We start from the raw sequence: 26180 nt of genomic DNA, 5'->3' as shown, positions 1-26180 counted from the left end.
AAACTATCTATATATTTGTTTTGAAAATAAAAAGTTTTATAAAAAAATTTTTAAAAAAAGGAATGGGCCTTCTCTGCTTTGTGGCTAAAATCAGAGTCTGTAGAATATAACTCAAGGAAAACTATTGTTATTTCAACAATCAGAAAAGCTAATGTTTATATAGTATAGTACTTTGCTGTCTGCAAAGTAATTTATCAATATGATCTCGCTTTATCCTCAGAAAAATTCTGAGTCGGGATACTACTATTTTCCCATTTTTTAAAAAAATGATTAGTTGTGTCTAATCCTTCCTGGTTCCAGTTAGGTTTTCTTGGCAAAGATACTGACATGTTTTGCCATTTCCTTCTCCAATTCATTTTACAGATAAGGAAACTGAGGCAAACAGGGTAAAATGACTTGCCCAAAGCCATGCAGCTAATAAGTATCTGAGGTCAGATTTGAATTTAGATCCTCCTGACTTCAGGGCTGGTGCTCTAACCACTTTACCACCTAGCAGCCCCATTTTACCACCTAGCAGCCCCATTTTACAGGTAGAAAAACTAAGGCAAATAAAAGCTGTTGAGTCACTTGCCCTAGCTTTACAAAGTGCCGAGATCAAATTTGAACTTTGATCTTTCTGATTTCTTCTGGGCTCACAGCTCTGTCCACAAAAAGAATAAATATGGTTGAACCTCACTCCCCCAAGATCCCTAAATAGGTGAATTATGTTTGTCAGGACAGTATTAATCTTTGGTAATCTATCTTTTTTCCCTTTGTTTCAGTGGAGCAGGCATGGATGGGAAGAAATGCAGTGTGTGGATGTTTTTACCCCTTGTTTTTACCTTGTTTACTTCAGCTGGGCTATGGATAGTGTAAGTGACTTACTATTCATTTAGATATCTGAGAATACAGGTGCAAAGATAAACACAGGAGAATAAACACGGAAAGATCCTTTGTCCCATCACATTGTATACTACTCTATTTCATGACCTCAGTAAAACTGATAGGAATCCTAGTGATCCCCTCCCTTCACAGATGAGGAAATTGAGGTTCAGGGAATAATGAAATGCTTTGCAAAATATATTCCCTTCTCTTGCTAAACTCCTTTATTGGAGGGTAGGGGGAGAAGGGAAAGAGAAAGTATATAAGGCAGTTGTTGATAAATACTGATCATTTATTTAATTTTGTTAGTAAACATAAAACATTTTATGACCTGATAACATATTAAAATTTACTTGTAGCAAAATGACTAATATGGAATGTTTTATATGATTACACATGTATAACCTATATCCCATTGCTGACCATCTCAGGGAGGGAGGAGGGGAGAGAGGGAGGAATAGAGTTTGGAACTCAAAACTTTTTAAAAAGTTAAAAAAAAACAATAGATAAATGAATGCATGAATTTACTTGTAGGTTTCACTCCTCTGGCCTTGGAACAAAAACAGGCATTTGTTCCATAGTCTCATTCATAGCTAGTCATCCATGCAGAAGTTAAATCCAAGCCATCATAAATCAGCATGATAGATTTAGAATAACCCCCTTCATCTTACATGTAATGAAACTGAGACCCAGGAAACAAACATTCTTGCCCAAGATGACACAAATAATGAATGACGAGATAATATTTGAACCCACGTCTGACCACAAAGTCAGTGTTCTTTCCACATACTAAATATTATAATGAAATCATATATGTACCCATACATATAATACATGCATAAACACATTCTCAATAATTTATAATTCAATAAATCAACTTCACAAGAGAATTTCTGGCTTAATTTTTGTCAAAAGTGAATTTTTGGGAGAATGTAACTGACTATTTAGTTCTATATTCACCATTTTGATACAGATGATCCATGCACAAACTGCAGAACAAAGGGGAACAGCTAATTCTCTTCAGTGTCTTTCTTTGCTCCTCTAATTGAGACAAAAAGATTTAATTGCCTTAACAAAAGAGTGGATTTCAATCTCTAGGATATTCTTTTCCTTTATCTTATCAGTCAGGTAGTTCCCCTTGATTGAGTGAAAACAGCTATGCTAAAGGATATATCCCTTATCTATCCCTTGTAGCTAATGATAAACATTTTCCTTTACAAGCATACTTTGTTTCTTTTTATAAATAACTGCACTATAAAGAACAGGTATTTTTTCTTTCTTTGTTTCACTTAATAATGTACACATACATATATAAAAAGTATATAATGTATAATATGTTATATATAATAGTCCTACATAACATATGTAACAGTATAAAATAGTATGTGTGTACATATATATGTAACAGTAGTATAAAAACTATTATCTGACTTGTGAAGGTTACACATTATCATCTAGAGGTGGGATGGGTCATGGGCATTCTGGATATAGCTTACTTACATTAGTTAGTCGAACAATGTCCAATTATAAGCAATACTCAAAAACATAAGAATTCTCTATTTGACATGAATTAATAAATACTGCTCCATGTTATTAGGGAGAGAAATGCAAATCAGAACAATATCTGATAACTACTGATTAGCAAAGATGACAAAAGATGGAAATAGGATTGAAAGAAGTATAGAAAAACAAGGGCATTAACGTATTGTTGGTGGAGCTGTAAATTTGTAAAAACGATTCTAAAAAGTATTCTTGAGCTAAGGAAGTGAATCAATGCCCTATCTTCTGAGCCAGAGATCTTCCTTTCAGGCATATAAGCTCAAAAGGTCAATGATCAAAAGAAAGATATACTTTGTAAATACCAAATGGGGAATGATATACTGGTATATATAGAACACCAAATATTTAGAACAATGTTTTTTTGTAGCAGCAAAGAACTTGAGACAAGTAGGTGTTCCTTGATTGAGAAATGGCAAAAGAAGCTGTAGTATGTGTATATAATAGAATTTTACTCTGCTCTAAGAATTGGTGAATATGATGAATAAAGAATATAGAGAAGCCTGGTAACTTTATGAACTTATTTTTATGAACTGATACAAAATGAAGTAAGCAGAACCAGGAAAACAATATAGATAATGACTATAACAAAATTAATGGAAAGAACAACAATAACAAAAAAGTCAAAACTGAATGTGAAATGATAATGATCAAACTTGACCCTAAAGAGGAGATATAAGAATGCACAGCTGGCCCCCCTTCTTGTAGAGGTATGGAACTATGATTGTGGAACACTACAATGTGTTGGTTAGTATTTGCTAAATTTTTCCTCCTTCTTTTATATGTCTTGTTATAAAAGATGACTTTTCAGAAAGGGGGAAATGGAAAGGAAACCTAAGTGATGTAAACAATATCAATAAAAAATGTTAGACATACTCCCAATATCTAGGAAATGGTCACCTAATTTCAGGCAACTTAAAGACAAGAAAAGTTCAATTTAAATAGAAAATGTGTGACAGTTAACCAAAGGGACTTTTGGAGTCATTCCCTTCTAATCTTGATTTTGCTGCTGGCTTTGTGTTCTTTTTTCTTTAAATCTCACTTTTCTCTTTTAGGCAAGATTTCATGTCACATAGTTCAAGGTTATGAATTGAGGACTAAGATAATATTAGTGGGGCTTTTGAGCTCCTCCCATAGGTTAAACGAAATTTAGTGATAGCCATTGAGTTAATGAGCTAAATAATTTAATTTTTCTATTAAACTACAAACCAAGAGAAATTATTCTCATTTTTCTCTCTCTTCTTAAACTTTCTCTTGTTCTAGATACTTCATAGCTGTGGAAGATAACAAAATTTTCTCTTTAAATGCACCTGAAAGGTAAAAGTTATCTCTGTTGTTTTACTTTTATTCATTAAGCTCAGCAAAAAGTTCACCAGTAGGTGAAGCTCATCTATGAATGAAAAAGTCAGACCTTTAATCTGGGCTTCTGTGTTTCATGTTGTCTAGGAAACCTGGTCAGAAACATGCACCCTATATAAGGTAATTGAGCATTTCACATTTGGGGCCTTTGTTGAAGGGGATGGATGATATGCCCATAGGAAAGAATTTTTGGTCATCTCAAATCAAACTTTTTTTTTAAAGTATTGCAGGTGATGAACCTCCTGCAAGTTGTGTGTTCAGTCAAGTGATGAACATGGCAGCATTTCTTGGTAAGAACAACATGAATAATGGCTTATTTACTTATGAGATATATATTCTTTCAAAATATTCTTCTTTTTAATCTAATAGTTTATTTTCTTCTAAATTACATGTAAAAATAATTTAAATATTTTTTGAATTAAAAGTTCTTTTAAGCCCAAGTCAAGTGTATTTCATGCTGCTTTTTCAATATGCTGAAACAGCCTTTTGTTCTTCATTCTGCACAAAAATGCGATATAATTATGTGGCAAAATGTCATTTTTATGTAGTTTTAAGACTTTTCTAACAGTATTTTGTCATTTTTTTAAAGTAAGTAGATGGGAGTGTCACTTCTATGCTCTTATCCAGCTAACATGGATTTGTCTATTCTTTATCATCCTAGTAATTTAATGCTATGAATATACAAAACTGCCCTGTTGCCTATGAGAAATATATAAAATGATAGGTTTACAGCCATTGTTACAGGTTTATAATGTATTTTTCTATCTTGTTTTATATGTATGTTATATGACATTGAAAAAGAAATTTTTTCCTGATTGAGAAAAGGATACAAAATGGAAAATCCACAATTTTGATAACTGAACATTTCCAATTGTTTTATAGTACTTTATTATATTGAGAGTGTTTTCTTTCTTGGGCTTTTAGTTAGCTACTGAATAAATACATTTGGGGCAGCTAGATGGCACAGTGGATAGAGCACAGGACCTGAATTTAAATATGACCTCAGACATTTAATACTTACTAGCTATGTGATCCTGGATTTAATCCCATGTAACCCCAGTTTCCTCAAAAAAAAGACATTCATTCATCTGGATAAATCCTTTAGACATATTTGGGTTTTAGTTGGGATTTTACATAGCTTGCATTTTAATTCTTTGGTTCTTTGCTGTTTCTATTAACCCATAGCTCTATTTTCATAAATATTCTAATACCAACCTAAAAAACAAGGAATGTCATTTTTACCCTTCTTCCTTGCTGTTGTAAAGATAAAAATATTCTAAGGTTCTCCTGATGTGGCAAATGAATTCAGAAAAAAAAATTGGTTTGTGCAAATACTGTATATATTATGTCTAATATTGTTCTAGGCAAAGCTGTGAAGTAGCCAAAATAACTTTTCTTGTTCATAGTTTCTCCTCTAACACCATTCTGGGGGACATCTTCTCTCTTTCCCAGGATCCAATATCCCCGCAGAAAGATGGATCAACCCTATTTGAATCTTTTTTATGGCTAGCACATCTAAATGAAACCAGCAGATGTCACTATAGTAGGCAAAATTGGCAAACCAATATTGATTCTTTTCTACTCCTTCCTTCCTTTATGGAAAGGGACAGAGGGAAATCCTGCCCAGCCATTCCCATCCTCTTCATGGGCCAGTTCAGCTCACAGAGAGGATTTTCCCATATAATCTCCACCCTCTTTCACCTAATTCTCTTCCCCCTCCTCCAGTTTTCTTCTCCTTTCCCTTCTCTCTCATTGGAGTTTGAGCTGGGGAAAAGTGAGATACCTATGTCTTATTAAAACAGCAAGCACTTTTATTTTAGTTTAGAAGTAAACCAAAGCCCTAAAGTAAGTTTAAACTCTTTTGATTGAGAAATTAAGAGTGACTAATAAAGTTATACACACTCATCAAGCTCCCTAGGAAGCCTAAGGAAAATTTTTTGACCAGTTAAATTCTGCATAGAAAAATAGCCAATGATTCTCCAGCAAGGTTCAATGACCAGCCATAGATTTTATATGAAGAAAAAGTGAAGTCACTTTAAAGGAATGATTTAAAGCATATCAAAGAAACTGAAACCAGATAGTTACACATAGGGAGGGAGGAAATGGAAGGAAAAAGCATTTCTGGGACTCCTGAGGTATCAAAAGGGCCACTGTTCCCTAGCAAAATATAATCAGAGTTCCTTTGTTCAAAGAGGGAAACTTTTGTAGCCAGTATCATCCAAACTTAATCCGTAGCTGTGATCAACATAACAGACTGCCACAACTTAGCTCCCTAGCTGATATTTTAAAATCTGCTTATGACCCAGCCATGGTTCCCCAATTCTTTTCCTGGGTGGTGAATTACATCTCTCAAAATGCTTAGCTAGAATTCAAATACTGAACCTTGTAGGACAACCAACTCAAGATCTGATTATATAAACTTTCTCTTCTCTCCTAATCTAAAAACTTTTGTCAAATGGTCAATCAAGGCTTTCATTATACTTTCCACAGTCTTAAGATGATAATCTATTATCATAAATATCTATAATGATAATAGTAATATCTACCTCCCAAGGTGGTTGTTTGAGTATCAAATGAGGTAATATTTGTAAAGCACTTAAACTGTGCCTCGCACATAGCAGGTATTGAATAAATGCTCGTTTCCTAGCATTCTCCATCCTTTTGTTCCTTCCTTCCTTTCTTGTTTCTTCCTCCCTTTATCCTTTCCTTCTCTTCTTCTCTTTCTTCCTTCCAACTCCAAGGTCCAATGCTTTTTCCATAACAACATAAATGAATTCCTCCTAGATCATTAAGTGATCCTACTGGATGCAAATGTAGGCACTGAACATTTTGTAGGGGTTGCCTTATCCCCACTCAGGTACCAAGATACTAATCCAAATATTAAAGTCACAAACTGTTCCTTCCATAGTCTTAAAAATAGGTCCCATATTCTCAATTGTATTATTTTAAAAAGTTATAGGTGGGACGGCTAGCTGGCACAGTGGAAAGAGCACTCACCCTTAAGTCAGGAGGACCTGAATTCAAATGTGACCTCAGACACTTACTAGCTGTGTCACTCTGAACAAGTCACTTAATTTTGATTGTTTCTAAAACAAAAAAAATTTAAAAATCATAGTTTATGTACAGCAAACTGATTCATATACAAGGCCTCTTGTTAATTACTGAAGTATTACTAATTTTTCTATGCCAAACATCTCTTTCATCTTCTTGGATTTCAACTATTCTCAGTTCCCTTGGGAAACAAATGGTGTGAATTGATTTTTCCTAACTTTAGCACTAAAGTGGCATTTGATGTACTTTTTTTTTTCTTTTCATCTTTCATTATATGCTAAGTGACATATGGCACATGCAGAATTCATTACAATGAGTGTTTGGGGAGAATGGGACTCAAGGGTGATACAGCTTTTTTGGTGTGAAATGCAGCTCTTCTCTAAATGATTCTTCTGCTGGGACTGCAAGTATTTTTTTCCCCTTTGGTCAATCTCTTCCTTGGAATTATATCTTGGATCCAGAGCTGGAAGGGACCTCTTGAGATGATCTAATCCAAACCCTCATTTTCCAGCAGAAAAGACCGAGTTGGGCATGATTTGAGCAGACTTGCTCAAATAGTGAGTGATACAAGCAGCTTTTGAGCTAAGCCCTCTGATTCCAGTGCTCTTTCCACTATATCAGGCTAAAATTGACATTACTGATTACAACAAATGACAAATCACCTGCAAATCATCTGCATGTTTTGGCAGCCTTATATGATGTAGCAGGCGATTTACAAATAAATCTATACTGAGCTTTTTCAAATTCAAAGAGCTTCTATCTTCCAGATAGACTAAGCAAAGATTGAATGCTTGGTTATTTTCCTTCCTGTAGTTGGGAAACTGGAATTCAAGTCCAGCCCTCAAACATTAGCTCTGTGACTTTAGGCAAGTCACTTGATCCCTCTATCTATCTAGTTTCCTCCACTGTAAAATGGAGGTGATAATAGCACCTAGCTCCAAGATTGCTGTGAAGATAAAATAGAGAAATTTTTTGGATGAATTTGTAAAGTTTACTTTGTAAATTTTCTTTCTTTATTTTGTAAACTTTTGCAGAATTTAATTTTATCTCATTTTATTTTGTAAACTTTGGCATACAATAGGCACTTGATAAATGTTTCCCGTCTTTCCTTCCTTCTTCCTCTCCTTCCTTCCTTTCTTTCTCCCTTATTCTTTCTCTCCCTCCTTCTTTCTTTCCCTTCTTTTTCCTTCCCTCTTTCCTTCCTTCCTATCCTTCTTTCTTCCCTCTCTCTTTCCTTTTTCCCCCTCCTTCCCATTTTTCTTCCTACCTTCCAAAATTTAACAACTCCAACAGGCTCCTATCTCCCTTAAATATTGAAGCAGTAAGACATTAATCAACATCTTTTCTTCTAAGAGATGTTATTATATGCCTTAGAGTAGCTATGAGGAGTTGAGACTAAAATTGAATTTTTTTTACCTAAATAATATCACTTTGCTCCCACTTAGCCTTTACTCCAAATAGATTGATTGCTGTGTCCTACTGCAATCAAAAATAGAAATTACAGATGGATAAATAGTGAAAGAGGAATTTGACCATAGACTAGAAAAGAACTGTTAATGGAAGAATTTATTATAAACCTTCCTCTGAGGCAGAAGATATGAATGAGGAAGGCAAAGGGGGAAGGGCAAGGATGTGATTTTCTGAGAACCAAAAGCAAAATGGAAAAGATGTCTTTTCATCTCTTCTAAAATGTAATGTTAGACTTAAACATTAAAATGAAAATTGTTGGCTCTTTTTCTTTCAGATAAATTTCTTATTTTAATAAATTATTCCTACTAAATAGATGCCATGCTTTCCAGTGGATGCTTCAATGCTTTAGTGTCCTCTAAATTTGAGTGTCTACGTGACATAGCCTCTGCCTCCCCAACCCACTTAGAACTCATCACTGCACATATAATTAGGTCCAATTTGGCAGGAATTTCTAGTGACTTTTTCTGGGTAATGTGTATAGACCTAGAGATATCATGTTTTGAAAAAAAATGACAACTGTGTTTTTTCAAACCACCAGTACTGAATCCAGTTAAAGCCCAAATTCAACTTAGACACTGGATAGATAGGTAATACTTTGTTTCAGGCTTTTATTATATTTGTATAAGAATTGCTACCTAGGGGCAGCTAGGTGGTACAGTGGATAGAACACTAGCCCTGAAGTCAGGAGGACCTGAGTTCAAATCTGGTCTCAGACACTTAATATTTCTTAGCTGTGGGATCCTGGGCAACTCATTGAACTCTAATTGCCTCAGAGGAAAAAAAAAAGAATTGCTACCTAAAGCCAGAAATTCAGTATCTTTGAGGAGCTTCTTCACAGCCTCCAGTGACTTTGCAGTTGGCCTGAGTTAATACAATGGCCCTGCTCCCTTGAACAAGAAAACTTGTGATGGAAGATAAAGTGTTGACCCCAGCCCAGCTGGAATCCTCCCCCAAAGAGCACCTCACTGCCAGCTGTGATGCTGACAGTGAACAGAGCTATACCTACAATGTAACAGAGATGTGCTGTATGAGGGGCTGGGAGGGAAAGATACTGCTCATGGTAAAAGATTACCTTCTAGTCATCAAAGTCAGGCTCACGACCCCACTTCCTCAGGTAGGTTCTTTGCTCCAAGGACCTAGATAGACAGTGACTCCAGTTCTCAAATATTAGTAATCCACTGAGTGTTTACTGATAAAGGCTACTGAAGTCTAACAAGCATTTATTAAGCTTTATATTACTCTCTATACTATATCCACTATACTATATTATAGCATATACTATAGTATATATATTCTTTACAATCCCAATCAATTTTCTTTCCTTTTGACCTTCAAGACATTTTAAATATATTAAATGTAATATAGTAAAAATAACAACCATTTACTGGACAAAAATGTAAATGGCTTGCCTGAGGTCATGCAAGTAGGAAATTTGAACTCAAGATTTTGAACCCCAAGTAAAGCCTATTGTTAAGTGTCTCAAGCTGAGTTCTGCTGACAAGTGCCTCCTAAGCCTCTCTGTGCTGCACTGACCTTGCTTTCAAGAACACCATGGAAATCATAAATGTCATTATTGCCTGCTTGAGATGCAATCAGATTCCCCAAAGACAGATTAATGTATCAAGTACCAAATGGAAATTTTCTCAAGGATTATCTACATTGATGGACATTCTGTGCATATAATGTGAAGAAGAGTTTGCTATTGTGATTTATAAATGTTTATTTTGTGTTGTGTGTTTTTTTTTAAATTTGTAGCCCTTGTGGTAGCAGTTCTTCGTTTCATACAGTTGAAACCCAAAGTTTTAAACCCGTGGCTGAACGTGAGTGGCTTGGTGGCCCTGTGCCTGGCTTCCTTTGGAATGACATTACTGGGTAATTTTCAGGTACTTTCCTTTCTGCTTTTCTGTGCCCCAAACTAGTTGTGCTTCTGTTTTACCTTTAGTTCCAACGAAACCATTTGCTTCCTGCTTACTTAAATATGGCAGCCATTCATCTGCTTTTCTTGTATCTCTAGGCGTGTGCCTAAGGATGCTAATGGAACCTCCTCATCCATCACTTCTTGTGGATGGAGAGGTCTGGATGGGTTTATTTTTGCCAGGAGGGGTGCTCTTTCATTCTATTCTGTCTTTGTTATGTATGTGCTCTGAACTGGGTGTTAGGAGTAGGCTCCAGTGTCCAAGGCCTTCATTTGATGGAGAAACTGAGTCCAGAGAAATAAAGTCAGTTACTAAGCAACTTCCCACCAGAAAGTTTCAGAGTTAGATTATGAATTCAGGTCCTTAAATTCCAAATTCATTGCCCTTTTACTATATCAGTGGTATCAAACTTGGCTAACTGCATAATGACTTAGAAACCTCAAATTAACATAATTCATGTTGAATTATATTTTTATTTATTGTTAATTTTCCCAGTTACATTTAAATCTGATTCAGACTGTCCCCAGGAGTCTGGGGGCTTAATTTAAGACTTATATCTTTGTACTCCCCAACATTTGCTCTCCATTATTTATTTACTGGAAGGTAGTTTTAAAAACAGAATACTATATGGCACCATAGTGCAGAGGGCTCAGTGCCTGGAGTCAGGATGATTCATCTTCATGAGTTCAAATCTGACCTCAGCAATTTATTAGCCGGGTGATCCTGGGCAAGTCACTTAACTCTGTTTGCCTCAGTTTCCTAATCTGTAAAATGTGCTGGAGAAGGAAATGTCAAATATCTTTTCCCAAAAGAATCACAAGTGGGATCACAAAGAGTAGGACACAATTGAAAAATAACTCTCCCCACTTTTTAAATGAGAAAATGAGAAAAAAAGACAGAGGTAAAATGATTCTCACCCCTTGCCTTATCTAAGGCAAGGTTTGAACTCGGATTTTCCTGACTTCAAAACCATCACCTCAAGAAGCCAGAAGACTAAGCTGTAGGCAATCAGTAAAACTATCTGGTATTGGACGTTCCCTTCAAAGGACAAACGAGTGATCCTTAAAAGTCTGACTTATCATTCTAGACAGATGACCGATAGCCATAATTATTACAAAATGGATATTCTGAAACAGTATCCTCATTGTTTCATTATAGCTATAAATTTCATTTGAGGACTGTCCTTTCTATTCTTTGTCTAAGATAGCAAATGTTATCATGTCCTACAACTACATATACTCATCTCTGGCTTGACAACTGAACAAATTGAATACAGATCAGTGAGTTCTCTAATTCCAGATTCCATATCAAATTTCTGGTGTTACTTCTTATGAATCAGCAGAGCTCTCCCAGGGCACCAAACTCCTATAAATTACAGAAGATTATTCAATCTCGCATGCATCTTCCCAGGATCCCTTTTGACCCCTACAAGTCAGGACCCAGATTTCCCTCATGAAAGTATAGCTAGGAAAGGCATTGTTTTGCTTTGTTTTATTAAATTTTTTTAATAAAACCTTTATCTTATACATATTTCTATGTGACACATTATGGAAGAGAAAAATCAGAACAAGAAAGAAAAAAAAGGGGGGGGGAAGGTGAAAACAGTTTGCTTCAATCCACATTCAATCTCCATAGTTCTCTATGGAGAACTATGTGGATGGCATTTTCAATCCAAAATTTATTGGAATGGCCTTGGATGACTGAATTGCTGAGAAGAGCTAAATCTATTACAGTTGATCATCACACAATCCTGCTATTGCTGTGTACAATGTTTTCCCAATTCTGCTTGTTTCACTCAGCATCAGTTCATGTAAATTCTCTCAGGCTTTTCTGAAATCAGCCTGTTCATCATTTCAATATTCCATTATGTTCATATACTATAACTTATTCAACCACCCCCCAATAGATGGGCATCTGCTTGTTTTCCAATTCTTCACCACTACAAAAAGGGCTGCTGTATTTTTGGACATGCGGGTCCCTTTCCCTCTTTTAAGATCTCTTTGGATATAAGCCCAGTAGAAACATTGCTGGATCAAAGAGTATGCACAATTTCATAGCCCTTTGGGCAGAATTCCAAGTTGTTCTCCAGAATGGCTGGGTCAGTTCACAAATCTATCAATAATGCATTAGAGATGGGAGGCACATTGTGAGTTGTTGTATTACCAAACTGAGAACCTCCAAGAATAAATTCCATTTTCATTGGTCAGAAGGGATTCCTAATTCAGCTGCAGGTGTTTTTGACTAAATGAATGAACATTACCATCTGATTATGTGATACACATGTTGTGACTGGCTCTATAATATTCTCTACCCTATCTTCCTTGCTAATCTGTAAAAAAAAGGCTGTAGATAATTTTCTAAATATTCCCCTAGAAAGCAAAGAAAGTCATCTTGATAACTAGAATGTTTTTTTTTTTTTGCCATCATTTTATTAACAAGCAGGTTATCAACTTCATTTCTTTTTCAGGTTTGTACGTTTTCAAGTCTCTTCTTAGAATAAAAACAGTTTTTAATGCTATATTAACAAACAAACAAACTATCCTCCTTTATATAAGTCTGCTCTGTTCCTTGATCTTTGATTGGAATAGTTGAAATCAATGCTTTTTGGAAGCATTCCAGAAATCTTCCAGCCAAATCACTTCCCTTCAGTCTTTTTCCATCTAAAACATCTGATAACTAGAATGTTTTAAGGATACTAGTTAGAACTGAGCATCAGTTGGGATTTAATAATAAAAATACTTCAAATTTGATCTAGAATTTGTAGAACACATACCTTTAAAAATACTCATGATGCATACTGTTCTCTTTATCTTATTTCTCAATGTGTTACTGAGACCCTACCAACCAGTTTTGGACTGTAGCACCACCACCTGCCCCAGTGCCCTGAAATCTAGGAGTAAGGGAAGGAAGTTCCTTCCTTCCACCTTAGATGGCAACAGGTTCTGTTTATATAAGATCAAGGTCTTCTAGACTGACAATAGAATCTAGATAGGCTATTTGTGGCTTGAATGTTTTTAAAAATTAACTCTTTATTCTTTTGAACGTGACTGACTATTCATAACCCCATTTGAATTTGTTTTTTTTTTTTTTGGCAAAGATAGAGTTGTTCACCATTTCCTTCTCCAGTTCATTTTACAGTTGAGGAAACTGAGGCAAGCAGGGTTAAGAGACTTACACAGGATTAAAGTCTAATGAGAGAGACAACCTGCTATGTACAAATGAGATTTAGACAAGATCAATAGAAAATAACCAATGAAGGGAAAGCAGGGGTGGAAGAAATGACATCTTGGAAGATAGATGCTGTTGTTATCACTAGTTTATAGCTGAGGAAGAAGAAGATGAGTGATTTGCCCAAATTGATACAAATAGTAAATGTGTGAAGCAGGGTTTGAACTCAGTTCTTGTCTCTAGCAAAATGCACCCTTTACCTCACTATCTAATAGTATTATATATACATGACTCTCTAACTATCATTCCCAAAGAATGATAGCATTTCTCTGAGTTTGGCTTTCATGAGACATCTCCTTTCCTTGAGGATGCGTTCTATGGGACTGAGCAAAAGTCAGAATGAAAAGGATTTAGAAAAGAAAGAAAGGAGAGAAAAGGGAGATTCTGAATGCTGATGGCTTTTGCATGGAGTTTGGCAAGTAAGAGAATTTTAATATGATTGCTGTTGTTTGTCTTTCACTCTTGAGGAGGACCATGACATAAAGGAGATGATATCCAAGACATGCGGAGAAACTGAGTTGAAGTGAAGGAGGGCCATACAAGGTCACTTGCCCCCCTTTCCCCTCCAGAACCAACTGGGTACAGTGACCAGATATAATGTGATCACTCACTAGAAATATAATGTGATCACTCAGCAACAGGAATGGTAGGATCCAGTAAGAGGGTTTTTTGTTATTTTTAATACTGCAGGAAACACAGACATGTTTGTAGAAAACAAGGAAAAGTACATAAACTTGATAGAGATTGAAGATGAGAGAGAAACAGAACAGAAAGAGAGACAGATAGAGGCACAGGGAGGGGTGGTAGTAAACTCAATCTGCCCTAGAAGACAGCAGAGATTGAATCAAGAGTGCAGGGACTAAATCTACTACTTTTATCTGCCAGTTCTGAAGCCTTGGACAAAGAGCCACAAGGTTCTTTTTTTTTTTTTTTTTTAAATTTAATACCCTTTTATTTACAGGATATATGCATGGGTAACTTTACAGCATTAACAATTGCCAAACCTCTTGTTCCAATTTTTTACCTCTTACCCCCCCACCCCCTCCCCTAGATGGCAGGATGATCAGTAGATATTAAATATATTAAAATATAAATTAGATACACAATAAGTATACATGACCAAAACGTTATTTTGCTGTACAAAAAAAATCCGACTCAGAAATATTGTACAATTAGCTTGTGAAGGAAATCAAAAATGCAGGTTGCATAAATATAGGGATTGGGAATTCAATGTAATGCTTTTTAGTCATCTCCCAGAGTTCTTTTTCTGGGCATAGCTGGTTCAGTTCATTACTGCTCAATTGGAAATGATTTGGTTGATCTCGTTGCTGAAGATGGCCAGGTCCAACTGGCCAGTTGAAGTATATAATGATCTCCTGGTCCTGCTCATTTCACTCAGCATCAGTTCGTGTAAGTCTCTCCAGGCCTTTCTGAAATCATCCTGTTGGTCATTTCTTACAGAACAGTAATATCATAATATTCATATACCACAATTTATTCAGCCATTCTCCAACTGATGGACATCCATTCAGTTTCCAGTTTTTAGCCTGCCACAGGCTAAAAGGGCTGCCACAAACATTCGTGCACATACAGGTCCCTTTCCCTTCTTTATAATCTCTTTGGGATATAATCCCAGTAGTAACACTGCTGGATCAAAGGGTATGCACAGTTTGATAACTTTTTGAGCATAGTTCCAAACTACTCTCCAAAATGGTTGGATTCGTTCACAACTCCACCAACAATGCATCAATGTCCCAGTTTTCCCACATCCCCTCCAACAATCATCATTATTTTTTCCTGTCATCTTAGCCAATCTGACAGGTGTGTAGTGGTATCTTAGAGTTGTCTTAATTTGCATTTCTCTGATTAATAATGACTTGGAGCATCTTTTCATATGACTAGAAATAGTTTCAATTTCTTCATCTGAGAATTGTCTGTTCATATCCTTTGACCATTTTTCAATTGGAGAATGGCTTGATTTTTTATAAATTAGAGTTAATTCTCTATATATTTTGGAAATGAGGCCTTTATCAGAACCTTTGACTGTAAAAATATTTTCTCAGTTTATTGTTTCCCTTCTAATCTTGTCTGCATTAGTTTTGTTTGTACAAAAACTTTTCAGTTTGGTATAATCGAAATTTTCTATTTTGTGATCAGTAATGATCTCTAGTTCTTCTTTGGTCATAAAGTCCTTCCCCTTCCACAGGTCTGAGAGGTAAACTATCCTGTGTTCCTCTAATTTATTAATAATTTCATTCTTTATGCCTAGGTCATGAACCCATTTTGACCTTATCTTGGTGTACGGCGTTAAGTATGGATCAATGCCTAGTTTCTGCCATATTAGTTTCCAATTTTCCCAGCAATTTTTATCAAACAGTAAGTTCTTATCCCAAAAGCTGGGATCTTTGGGTTTGTCAAAGACTAGGTTGCTATATTTGTTGACTGTTTTATCCCTTGAACATAATCTATTCCACTGATCAACTAATCTATTCCTTAGCCAATACCAAATAGTTTTGGTAACTGCTAAAGAGCCACAAGGTTCACGGAATTCCCAAGAACTAAGAGGTTGTCACCAACTAAAGCCATTCAATTGTGGGGGAAAAATTCTATTCTCTATATTTTAGGCAAAATCTGTCCAAAATAGCTTTGTAATATACAACAAACATTCTCACTAGGAGAGAGGTTCAACTATTCAAAAGTTCTTTCTCTTCATTGGAATTCTCTCTGACCTATGAAATATGTCTATTTATATCTTACTGTAATAAAATAAAAGATAAAATTCTCCAGCAAAGTAAAACAAAAGCATGTAGGTTAGATTTAGTTATTTTTTTTAATTTGTTTAAAATGAACAATAGTAATATTGAAGAAATACTTCCCTGAAACTAATTAACTTCCTTTTTGACCACTCTCTCTAGAGTTTATCCCCTTTTTTGCTCAAAAATATACAGGAAGATTTAAGTCATTTAATTGATTTTTTTTTAAAAGGCATTCCCACTAGTTGTTGAGTCACTAAAGACTGTTTCATAGTTTCAGGAAATTAAGATCTTTCCCTTAAACTGATTAAATCTTCTCAGGGAAAAAGGAAAAAGAACCTATATGTTCTAAAATATTTATAACAGTTTTGTGCTGGCAAAGAATTAGAAACTGAGGGGGATACTATCATTTGGGAATAAGTTGAATATGATTATGAGGAAATATTATTGTGTTGTAAGAAATGATGAGCAGGTTAATTTTAGAAAAACGCAGAAAGTCTTGCAGTGAAATGAGCAGAACCATGAGAACATTATAATAGCAATTTTAAATTTAAAGATTAACTGTGAATAACCAAACTGTTTTAAGTATTATGAAAGTTCAAATTAACCAAGAAGGATTTATGAAGGAAAATGCAATCTGCCTTCAGAGAAATTATTTATGCAAGTATGTATTGTATGGTTATACATATATATCTATAATAATGTTGGCCTTCTCTAACATGGGGTTGGGAAGGGAGGAAGAGAGATAATTTGGAACTCAAAATTTAACAAAAATTAGTAAATTATAAGAATTTTAAAATAGATTGTCTTCTATTCAAGAAAGGAATATCATTTAGGTTTGTTATTGAAGTGGCACTAGGGATATCAGATCAGGACACTGATAATAAACTTTTCTTAATATTTTACAACACATTGGAGACCTTAATGTTATGTGCTTCTACAAAGATCTCCAAGGTCATCTTCCTACCCAGTGCAGATATACATTCTTCAACATTGAATTCAATTCAAAAAATGTTTTTTAGTGTTGGCTAATATTCTCTGAAAAAGAACAAAGGTGGGGAAAGCAGCCAGATTGGCCCAATTAAATATAGAATATTTAGTCTATATAATTCTAAATATAGAAGTTTTCTTTATTTGAAAATTACATAACCATTCATCTCCTTTGAAAGTTATTCTGAGATAAATAAAATAAACACAAAATGTGGAGCTTTCTTGATCATTCCAGTGATTTGTGATTTTATTTCCTTAGCCAAATTAATGCACTATTGGCAGTCTAATCAATTGATTTAGTTTTTTGGAAGTAATTGAAATGACTACACCATGCATTACTCTACCAAATGATATGAATTTTAATTTTCTAGTTCCTAGACCAAATCTAGCCAAGAGCCCCTCAAGAAAACTCTCTGTATCTTAAGATTCTCTCTTCTCATTTATGTAGGTCTCCAATTGCTTCAAGGACTACTTCTATGAAAGTTACACTTAATACAATATTTTTTTAGAAATCTATTCACATGGCTAATTTTCTCATACTACATAGAAATTAAGAAAAATCCTGGGTTTTCATTGATATTCTATGCTAATAAAATATTCATCCTTCAAGTTTTGCTTTCCTTTGTGAATATATAGGTAATTATAAAATTTCATTTCTCATTCAAGAAAACAATAGTTGAGGGTGTCTTCTTTTAAACCATGGAAGAAACTTTTGTATATTTCTCCAACATATACAGGTTTTTTAAATATTAAATTTATCTCAAAGACCAGAGACTTATCTTCTTTCTTATAGAAGGGAATTGGTCAATGACCAATTCTACTCTCACTTTCCCATCACCACATCAACCTTGAAAGGCCAAAATCTAATCACAAGGTATTTATAACTATAAATTTAAATTTAAGTACTAAATGGGTGTGTTGCCTCAGTCAGACTGAAAGCTGGGGAAAAACCTATTATGACTTACTTAAAAGCCAAAATCTCCCACTGCATTTGGGGCCAGCTGGTCAATCTGACCTATGTCTTGCCACTAGACTCCAATGACTTTGGATGGAGAAAGTGGGGCCTGGTGACTTTGCACACAGCTCTACCTCACTTGAGTTATTTGCAACCCAAGATATAAACCTCTTGATATTATTGGTCCTTTTTGAGAATAAAGGATGAACAATAAGGCATGTTTGTGGAAGAATGCAAAAAGAACAGTTTGTAGTTATTTTGTCTTACTATTTGTCATCTTATTAATATCTTAGCTGTGAAGTAGTTGTATCTACTGGCTCATTGTTTCTGGGAAACACATCTGCAATCTCCCGTGTTAGCAAGGGGGTAACCACAGTGTTAATCCTAGAAGCCAAAGGAGCAGCCACCAGCTGGGGACCCAACCCACAGGTTGGAAAACAATTCGATGGAGTAGTCCAGGGGCATTAATTTTTTTTTTTTAATGTTTTCTCATAATCCGTTTTCTCTCTCTCTTCTCTCACATCTTCCTGATAATTTTCCCCATCTCGGGGGAGAAACAGAATGAGTGGTACCAGAAGACTTTATAATCATTAGAGATCTATATTTCTTTTTTTTCTTTTTTTTTTTTACAAACGAGCCTCCATATGCTATATTGTTTATTCTTCTCCAAGCTCACCAATGATGAAGAAATCCATAATGTGGGCACTTCCCTAACTTTTGGATTTGGTACATTGGCGTGTTGGATCCAGGCTGCTCTAACGCTCAAAGTCAACATCAAGAATGAGGGTCGGAAGATTGGGATTCCAAGGGTGATACTAGCAGCATCTATTACTCTCTGTGTGGTCCTCTGTATCCTTTGAATATTTTAAAAAAAAAAAGGTTGTTTTTTTTTTTCTTTTAGGGAGGTTTGAATACAAAGCAAACATAGTTTAACTATCTAGCTATTGATACTCCCTTCATGGCAGGCTTAGTGCTATTCAACCAAATTATCAACAAAGAAGGGGAGGTTTGCTTTGATTCTGTTTTTTACTTTCAGCTTTGTCAGGCTCCAAAGGGGATGATGAGTTAGAATGTCATCTATTACTTTCCAGAACTGTTTGAACTGAGTAATGCCTTCTCTCAAAACAAAGATGGTAGATTTCCCCCTTTTGGGAAAAATTTAAAAAATGAAAAAACAAAAACATTCTGAACTACAAAAGTATTGCAATTGCTTTCCCCCTTTAAAAAAAAACAAACAAAAAACCAAAACAAAACAAAGAAAAACACTGCTATTGATTTAGTAGGATGATTCAATTGTTTTATTCAATAAATTATCTAAGAGGTTCAAAAAGCAAACAAATTTATATCTTTCAGGAAAAAAGTAACTAGTTATTCTAAGAAGTAAACTCAAGACATAGTACATTTAGTTATCCTGGACAGAATGAACAATTAATACCATACAGTATGTGTTGTAGCAATTTGTTTAGCAACAAAATCAATTCTTCCTTATTCAGAAATTCATTCTTCCAGTTTGTGAACTTTCCAAGCCCTTTAAATCTCTTTTCTCTGACCACCTGCCCTTTGATCATCTCACTAATTAATCATCAGTAACATTTATTAGTCAAATGGGTCAGAGAAAGTTAAAAAACTGAAATTCAAAGCAGCCATATTTGCCCCTCCTTTGCAGTTTGATTAAAAAAAAAGTTGGTGGTTAAGAGATTAAAGCTCTGTATTTAAGAGTTTGCTACGTTGTTGTAAGAGCTAAAAAAGGGAGAGGGCACAGGATGTTCTAGCTTGGGAGAGCTGATTGTTGAATTTTCCATGTGAACATTTCCACCTCAGAAATCAGTAAACACTACGAATGCTTTTTTTGTTTTGATGATTGTCAAAAGCTAAATAGGAACGGGAGAGGAGATGGGATGTTCTGGCTTGTTAAATTTTCAGTGTGAACATTTCTACCTCAGAAATCAATAAATATTATAAATGATTTTTTGTTTTCATAATTGTTTAGACTTAAGAAAGTGATGGAGGAAATGTTCATAATAAAAATTAAGCTTAAATATGTGTTTCAAGGGCTAGTTGTCACACCCTCAGCACACTCTCAGAGAAAAGTCCATTTCTAATTATTCTGCAGCTTTTTCTGATCTAAGCTATTTAGTGCCAAGTTAGCATAAAGGTCTTAGCTATACTTACATCTGCGGACACTCCATCAGAAGAAGATCAATAAGAATCATTATCCTAAATTCCATCTGAGTCTTAAGAAGCTGTTTATTAGATGTTCCCCATAACAGCAAGAATCTTCTCATTATACTAAATAGACTAAGACATACCAACTCTGATTTGACCCATGTGGTTCTGCCTGTTCTTTTTCCATTTTGGAATGCCACAGGGAATTGTTCCCCCTGTCCCCCACATCAAAACTGAGAGGAGGAAGGACAGAGCCAGTGGTTTCTGAGCTATTTATTAAATGTTGATAATTAAGTGTAATCTTGGAAAAAAGAACAGTTTCGAGGGCTTATTTGATTTTTTTTTTTTAATAAAAATTACCCTTCTTTGTTTTTTCTGTAGAATTCTGCTGTGAACACACAAAGGAATACCCACTGGATTTGGGAACTTTAGTAGGTTCCAACTCTTTCCCCCTCATAGTTCATGGCAAAGAAGGATAAAAGTGGCCCTTGAAGAATAAAAGTATATTCTCTGTTTCTCAATAAAAGAGGGAGAAGGGGCCATTTCCCACTTTGAGCGTAAAACCTGATAGAACTTCTAAGTTTGGCTTGTGACTCGTTTACACCCAAATTTTAGTGTCTTCCCTCCACTCCCCTGTCCCCACACCCTTAAGTTATTTCCTTGCTGTCTGCTTCAACTTTTTGTTCAATTGTTTTTCAGTCCTGTCTGACTCTGCAACCCCATTTGGGGTTTTCCTGACAAAGATATTAGAGGAATTTATCATTTTCTTCTCTATCACATTTTACAGATACAGATGCAGAACTTGCCCAGGGTCACACAGATAATAAGTGACTGAAGTCAGATAAAAACTCTCAGATTGAGTTTCCTCTATCTACTGTACCCACCTAACTGCCCCCTGCCTCAGCTACAAAATGGAAATAAAAATGAGCACCTCCCTCCCAGTTATTATGAGGATCAAATGAGATGATACTTATAAAGTGCTTAATATGGTACCTAGCACATAGTGTTTAATGTGGAAACGGGAGGAAAAGGGAGAGTGCAACACAGTCTGTCTTTAAGGTGTCCTCAGACAATTCCCAGTGTGTTTTTCCTTGACTTTTCCCTTCCCCCAGATTTCATTCTCATGGCCCAAGAAATCCACATGTACGCAGCCCGGATTCAGTGGGGCCTTGTGATGTGCTTTCTGTGTTACTTTGGCACTTTTGCCGTGGAGTTCCGACACTACCGTTACGAGATCGTTTGCTCCGAGTACCAAGAGAATTTCCTGAGTTTCTCTGAAAGCCTATCAGAAGCATCTGAGTATCAAACCGACCAAGTGTAATTTGACTTACTTTGACCTTGATGGTGACCATGGGGAAAGGGGTAGGGGCTGACACAAGCAAAAAATGTCACATATGACACTCACCAACACACACATACACGTATGTTCACAGCCACTATCACTAAAGAGCCTCTCTTCAGGGTGGATTGTTTCTTTAAAGGGGAAAAAAAAAAAAAAAGAGTATGAGCCCCTACATGGAAATTCTTGTATCTTCAATACAAACAACAGACCAAGAAGCTTTTGCAAGACCATGTATCTCCCCCCGCCCCTTGCCTGTCCCTTTTTCCCAATCCTCCCCACTCCCCTGCCCTCCTTATCTATTATGGTTTCTTCATTCATATTCTTTACTATTAGGTAGGATCAGTCAAAAGGGGCACAGAGAAGGCACCAATTCCTCAAGCTTTTCTTCAGGTCTAAGGAGGATTGGAACAAGCCATTCAAAATCTTCAGAGTTCTGACCTGGAGGAGCTTCGTAATGGATGACCCTTGTTTGAATGGAAGTTATCCAAAGAAAAGTACTCAGATATTGAGGGTTTGGAGGAACCTGCCATCCCATCAGACACTCATTTGTTTCATTGTGACTTAAAAGTGGTGCCATGTGTGTCCAATGAAAAATTACGTTCCATAATTTTAGAGAGAGAATCTACTAGGATGGATTACAGAACTACCATTCATGTGAAACAAGATGAAGATGTGATTTTGTTTTTAAATGTGCTTCCTATAGTCTATCCTGGATAGTATTTTTTGTTTCTCTGATTCCCCAAAATTGTCTCTTCAGTATCATTTTGGATCTCGTGGTCAGAAAAGGATCAATGTCTGCCTTGTATTGTAAACATCCACAATAAGTAAGAATGTTATCCCCTGAAGGTTTAATTTAATGGGGCTGGGGTGGGGTGGGGGTTTCCATTAGAGGAAGCTAAGATAATTTATAGGAAAGGATGAGCTATAGAGAAGGAGCAAAAAGAGCTGGAGGCTGTCTCAGATGAGCCATCATGAAAAGGCAAGCATTAGGTTACCTTATGCAAAAGTTTGAAAGCAAAGGAGGCCTATGAAATGCTCGGACTTTGTTTCTTATTCCTCTTGGTGCCCCAGTATTCCATGGACGCATGGCTTCTGGTGTGCCCGGGGGTGGAGGCTGCCACAATTCAATCATACCATCCTGCCTGCGCTTTGTTCTGGAGATGCTCCTGGCTGGTTCAGAGGAGCTGGGATTTCACAGATTTACAGTTTTAAAAACCACTGCTTTGGATCCAATGAAGGAAACATCAGCAAAAGTCATTAAAGAACAAAAACTAAAACTAAGGAAAGAGATTTTTTTTATTTTATTTTAAATATGGTGGGAATGTCACCCACATGAGGTGCAAGAATAAAGGTAGTTGTGAAAGGGGTTTTAAAAAAAAAAACCTAGAAAAAGTAATTTTTTGGCTAAAAGTCAGCAAGCATTACGCAGGGAAAATTTCAAGCAAAGAATAATCTTTTTATTAAAAGGGCATCTATTTGTAAATATTCCAAGGTAACATTTATTCTTTTTAAAAAGAAAAAAAAACTGCTTTTCTTTTTATCATTTTTATATTGTAAAATTTTATCAAAGAAAAACATGAAAGGTGTGTGGTGACTTCTTTAATTTTCCACAACTAAAAATCAAGCTGCTGACTTTGGGTGGTGGGATATTTACCATGCTTGTGAGAGTCTGTCTGATGGTGCCCTCTGGCAAAGCTAAGCAATTACCAATATCACACACAGGGTCAGGACCACTAAATAAAATGCTTTTATGACAAAATACGCTTTGTTTTTCCCTTCCTAGTGCTTCTCCCTAATCAAACCTCCTTTGGAAAGGGAGTGAGACTTGGGTGGATGTTCTGTAACAAAACAAACCACACCGACACAAAACCAATATCCCAGACTAAGGGAGTTGTACAACCTTGGTCTAGAAGATAAGAGTCCAGCTGTTCTGAGCGAAATCACAGAACTCAAGACCTTTGAAGATAAATGGACTTGGCCCCTTGCCTTGCTTAGAAAAGCAATGACTATTAAGAAACTGAAAATATAGTGAGATCTGGGACAGCTAAGGGGAGATGGGAAGAAATGGACAGAAGATAGAACTTAGGATTCAAAAAGACCCAAGCTCAAATTTAGCCCCAGAGACCTCCTGTATGTCCCAGTCTTGTCTGCCTCAGTTTCCTCATGTGTAAAATAATAATAATAGCATCTACCTCAGGATAGTCGAGAGGACAAAAGGAGTTGTATGCAAAAAGCACTTTGAAAACCTTAAAGAATTATATGTGCTTCTTCTTCTAATTATTATTATTATCATTACAGCAATGGGACTCCTGGTTAGAAATTCCCTTCACTCTCCGATTTAGTAGACAAGTCCTATGGAGTTCCCTGAGGTATGAAGAATAGACTTGTACAGGATCACACAACCAATTGTATCAAAGGTGGAATTTGAATACAGTTCCTCCTGATTCCAAACCCTGCACTCTTACCTATTAATCCAGCAACATGTTTGATAGATATTCTTTTTCACCTTGAATGGAAAGAAGTTTTCTTTTATAATGCATTCAAAACAACCATTTATTTATTATACCTAGAAACTGGAACTCAGGGTAAAATTCACTTTACTTAATCATTTTAACACTTATTTAATTATTTATATATTTGATTTTAATAAGTATATCATTTTTTAAAAGAGTAAACTTTAACATATAATTCAATAATTATGTAATAATAATATCAACATTTAAATAGCTCTTACTATGTGCCAGGTACTGTGTTAAGTGCTTATTTTCTCATTTGATCCTCACAATGATGATGTGGTATAGGCACATTATTGACTGACTTTGGAATGGAAAAACAATAGTCTATTTCACCTTCCAGTTCTGAAACATATCATCTTTGTGTTGTATTTGGGGATCCCTTGTTTCTTTTATTTCTCTTTTTAATAAGGTGAATTTTCTATTAAGCTTGGTAAAAAAAAACAAACAAAAAAAAAACTACTTTGGATATAACTAGATTGCTTCCCACATCATTCTCTGAGGTGAGAAGTATTTTTTTTTTAAAGTTATACATGTACATTCATTTTTTCACATATTTCTATATAAGTCATATTGGGAGAGAAAAATTAGATCAAAAGGGAAAAACCAGAAGAAAGAAAAAAAAATAATCAGAAGGAAAAAAGGTGAAAACAGTTTGCTTCAATCCACATTCAGTCTTCAAAGTTTTCTTTCTGGATGCAGATGGGATTTTCCAACCCAAGTTTATACTGGAATTGCTTTAGATGCCTGAATTGTTGAGAATAGTTAAGTGTATCATAACTGATCATCACACAGTCTTCCTGTTGCTGTGTACAAGGTTTTCCTGGTTCTGCTCACTTTACTCAGCATCACTTCTTTTCTGACCTTTTCTGAAATCAGATTGTTCATGAGTTCTTATAGAACAATAATATTCCATTACTTTTATATATCATAACTTATTCAGCCATTCCCCAGTTGATGAGCATCCGCTCATTTTCCAGTTCCTCACCACTACAAAAAGGGCTGTTATAAACATTATTGCATATGTGGGCCCTTTTTCTTCTTCAGTGAGCTTTGTGATACAGACCCAGTGGAGACACTGTTGGATCAAAAGGTATGAAGTTTTATAGTCCTTTGGGCAGTTCCAAATTGCTCTCCAGAATGGTTAGATCATTTCACAATTCCATCAACAATGCATTAATGCCCCAATTTTCCCACATCTCCCCTATTTATCATTTCTATCCATTTTAGCCAATCTGAGAGGTGTGAGGTGGTACCTCATAGTTGTTTTAATGTGCATTTCTCTAATCTATAATGATTTAGAGCACTTTTTCATATGACTATAGACAGCTTTAATTTCTTTATCTGAAAATTATGTTCATATCCTTTGACCATTTATCAATTAGAGAATGACTTATATTCTTATAAATTTGACTCTGTTCTCTATATATTTTAGAAATGATGCCTTTATCAGAAACACTGGTTGTAAAAATAGTTTCCCAGCTTCCTGTTTCCCTTCTAATTTGATTGCATTGGTTTTTTTTTATGCAAAACCTTTTTTAATTTAATGCAGAATTATCTATTTTACATTTCATAATGTTTTCTATTTCTTCTTTGGTCATGAATTCCTCCCTTCTCCAAAGATCTGAGAGATAAACTATCCCTTGCTCTCCCAATTTGCTTATAATATAATCCTTTTCAATCTTACCTTGGTATAGGGTTTTAGATGTTGGTCAACGCCTCATTTCTGCTATACTATTTTCCAGTTTTCTCAAGTAATGAATTTTTATCCCAGAAGTTTGGGTTTATCAAACGATAGATTACTATAGTCATTGACTATGTCTTGAGTACTTAACCTATGACACTGATGCACCATTCTATTTCTTATCTAGTACCAAACAGTTCTGATGACTGCTGCTATATCATAGAATTTAATGATACTGTTAGGTGAGATGGGAATTCTAAAGAAAAGTCATAGCACCTGCTTGCTCGTAGTTCAAAATGAACAAGAGGGAGACAGGATGGAGAGGCTGAATGAAC

The 26180-nt window shown here is 35.5% G+C and overlaps 1 protein-coding gene across 8 annotated transcripts in view; it reads left to right on the top strand.

Moving 5' to 3' along the window:
* Positions 1 to 23897, top strand: part of TMEM150C (transmembrane protein 150C) — a 56606-nt gene extending 32709 nt beyond the window's left edge. For 7 of the 8 annotated variants that reach the window (XM_031944177.1, XM_031944172.1, XM_031944175.1 and 4 more), the window contains 7 exons: positions 762 to 851; positions 3682 to 3735; positions 3865 to 3897; positions 4000 to 4067; positions 10054 to 10181; positions 18812 to 18989; positions 21419 to 21863. In XM_031944177.1, the coding sequence (XP_031800037.1) occupies positions 772 to 851; positions 3682 to 3735; positions 3865 to 3897; positions 4000 to 4067; positions 10054 to 10181; positions 18812 to 18989; positions 21419 to 21627 (750 nt within the window). In that variant the 5' untranslated portion in view covers positions 762 to 771 and the 3' untranslated portion in view covers positions 21628 to 21863. Of the gene's footprint in view, positions 1 to 761; positions 852 to 3681; positions 3736 to 3864; positions 3898 to 3999; positions 4068 to 10053; positions 10182 to 18811; positions 18990 to 21418; positions 21864 to 21981 lie in introns of those variants that run through there. The other variant, XM_031944171.1, reaches the window with a different exon arrangement.
* Positions 23898 to 26180: the final 2283 nt, after the last annotated feature.

The sequence above is a fragment of the Sarcophilus harrisii genome, chromosome 6, assembly GCF_902635505.1.
Source record: "Sarcophilus harrisii chromosome 6, mSarHar1.11, whole genome shotgun sequence".
NCBI classification, from domain to species: Eukaryota; Metazoa; Chordata; class Mammalia; order Dasyuromorphia; family Dasyuridae; genus Sarcophilus; species Sarcophilus harrisii.
Note: the sequence above shows the minus strand (reverse complement) of the source record. Positions and strands in the feature narration are given on the sequence as shown.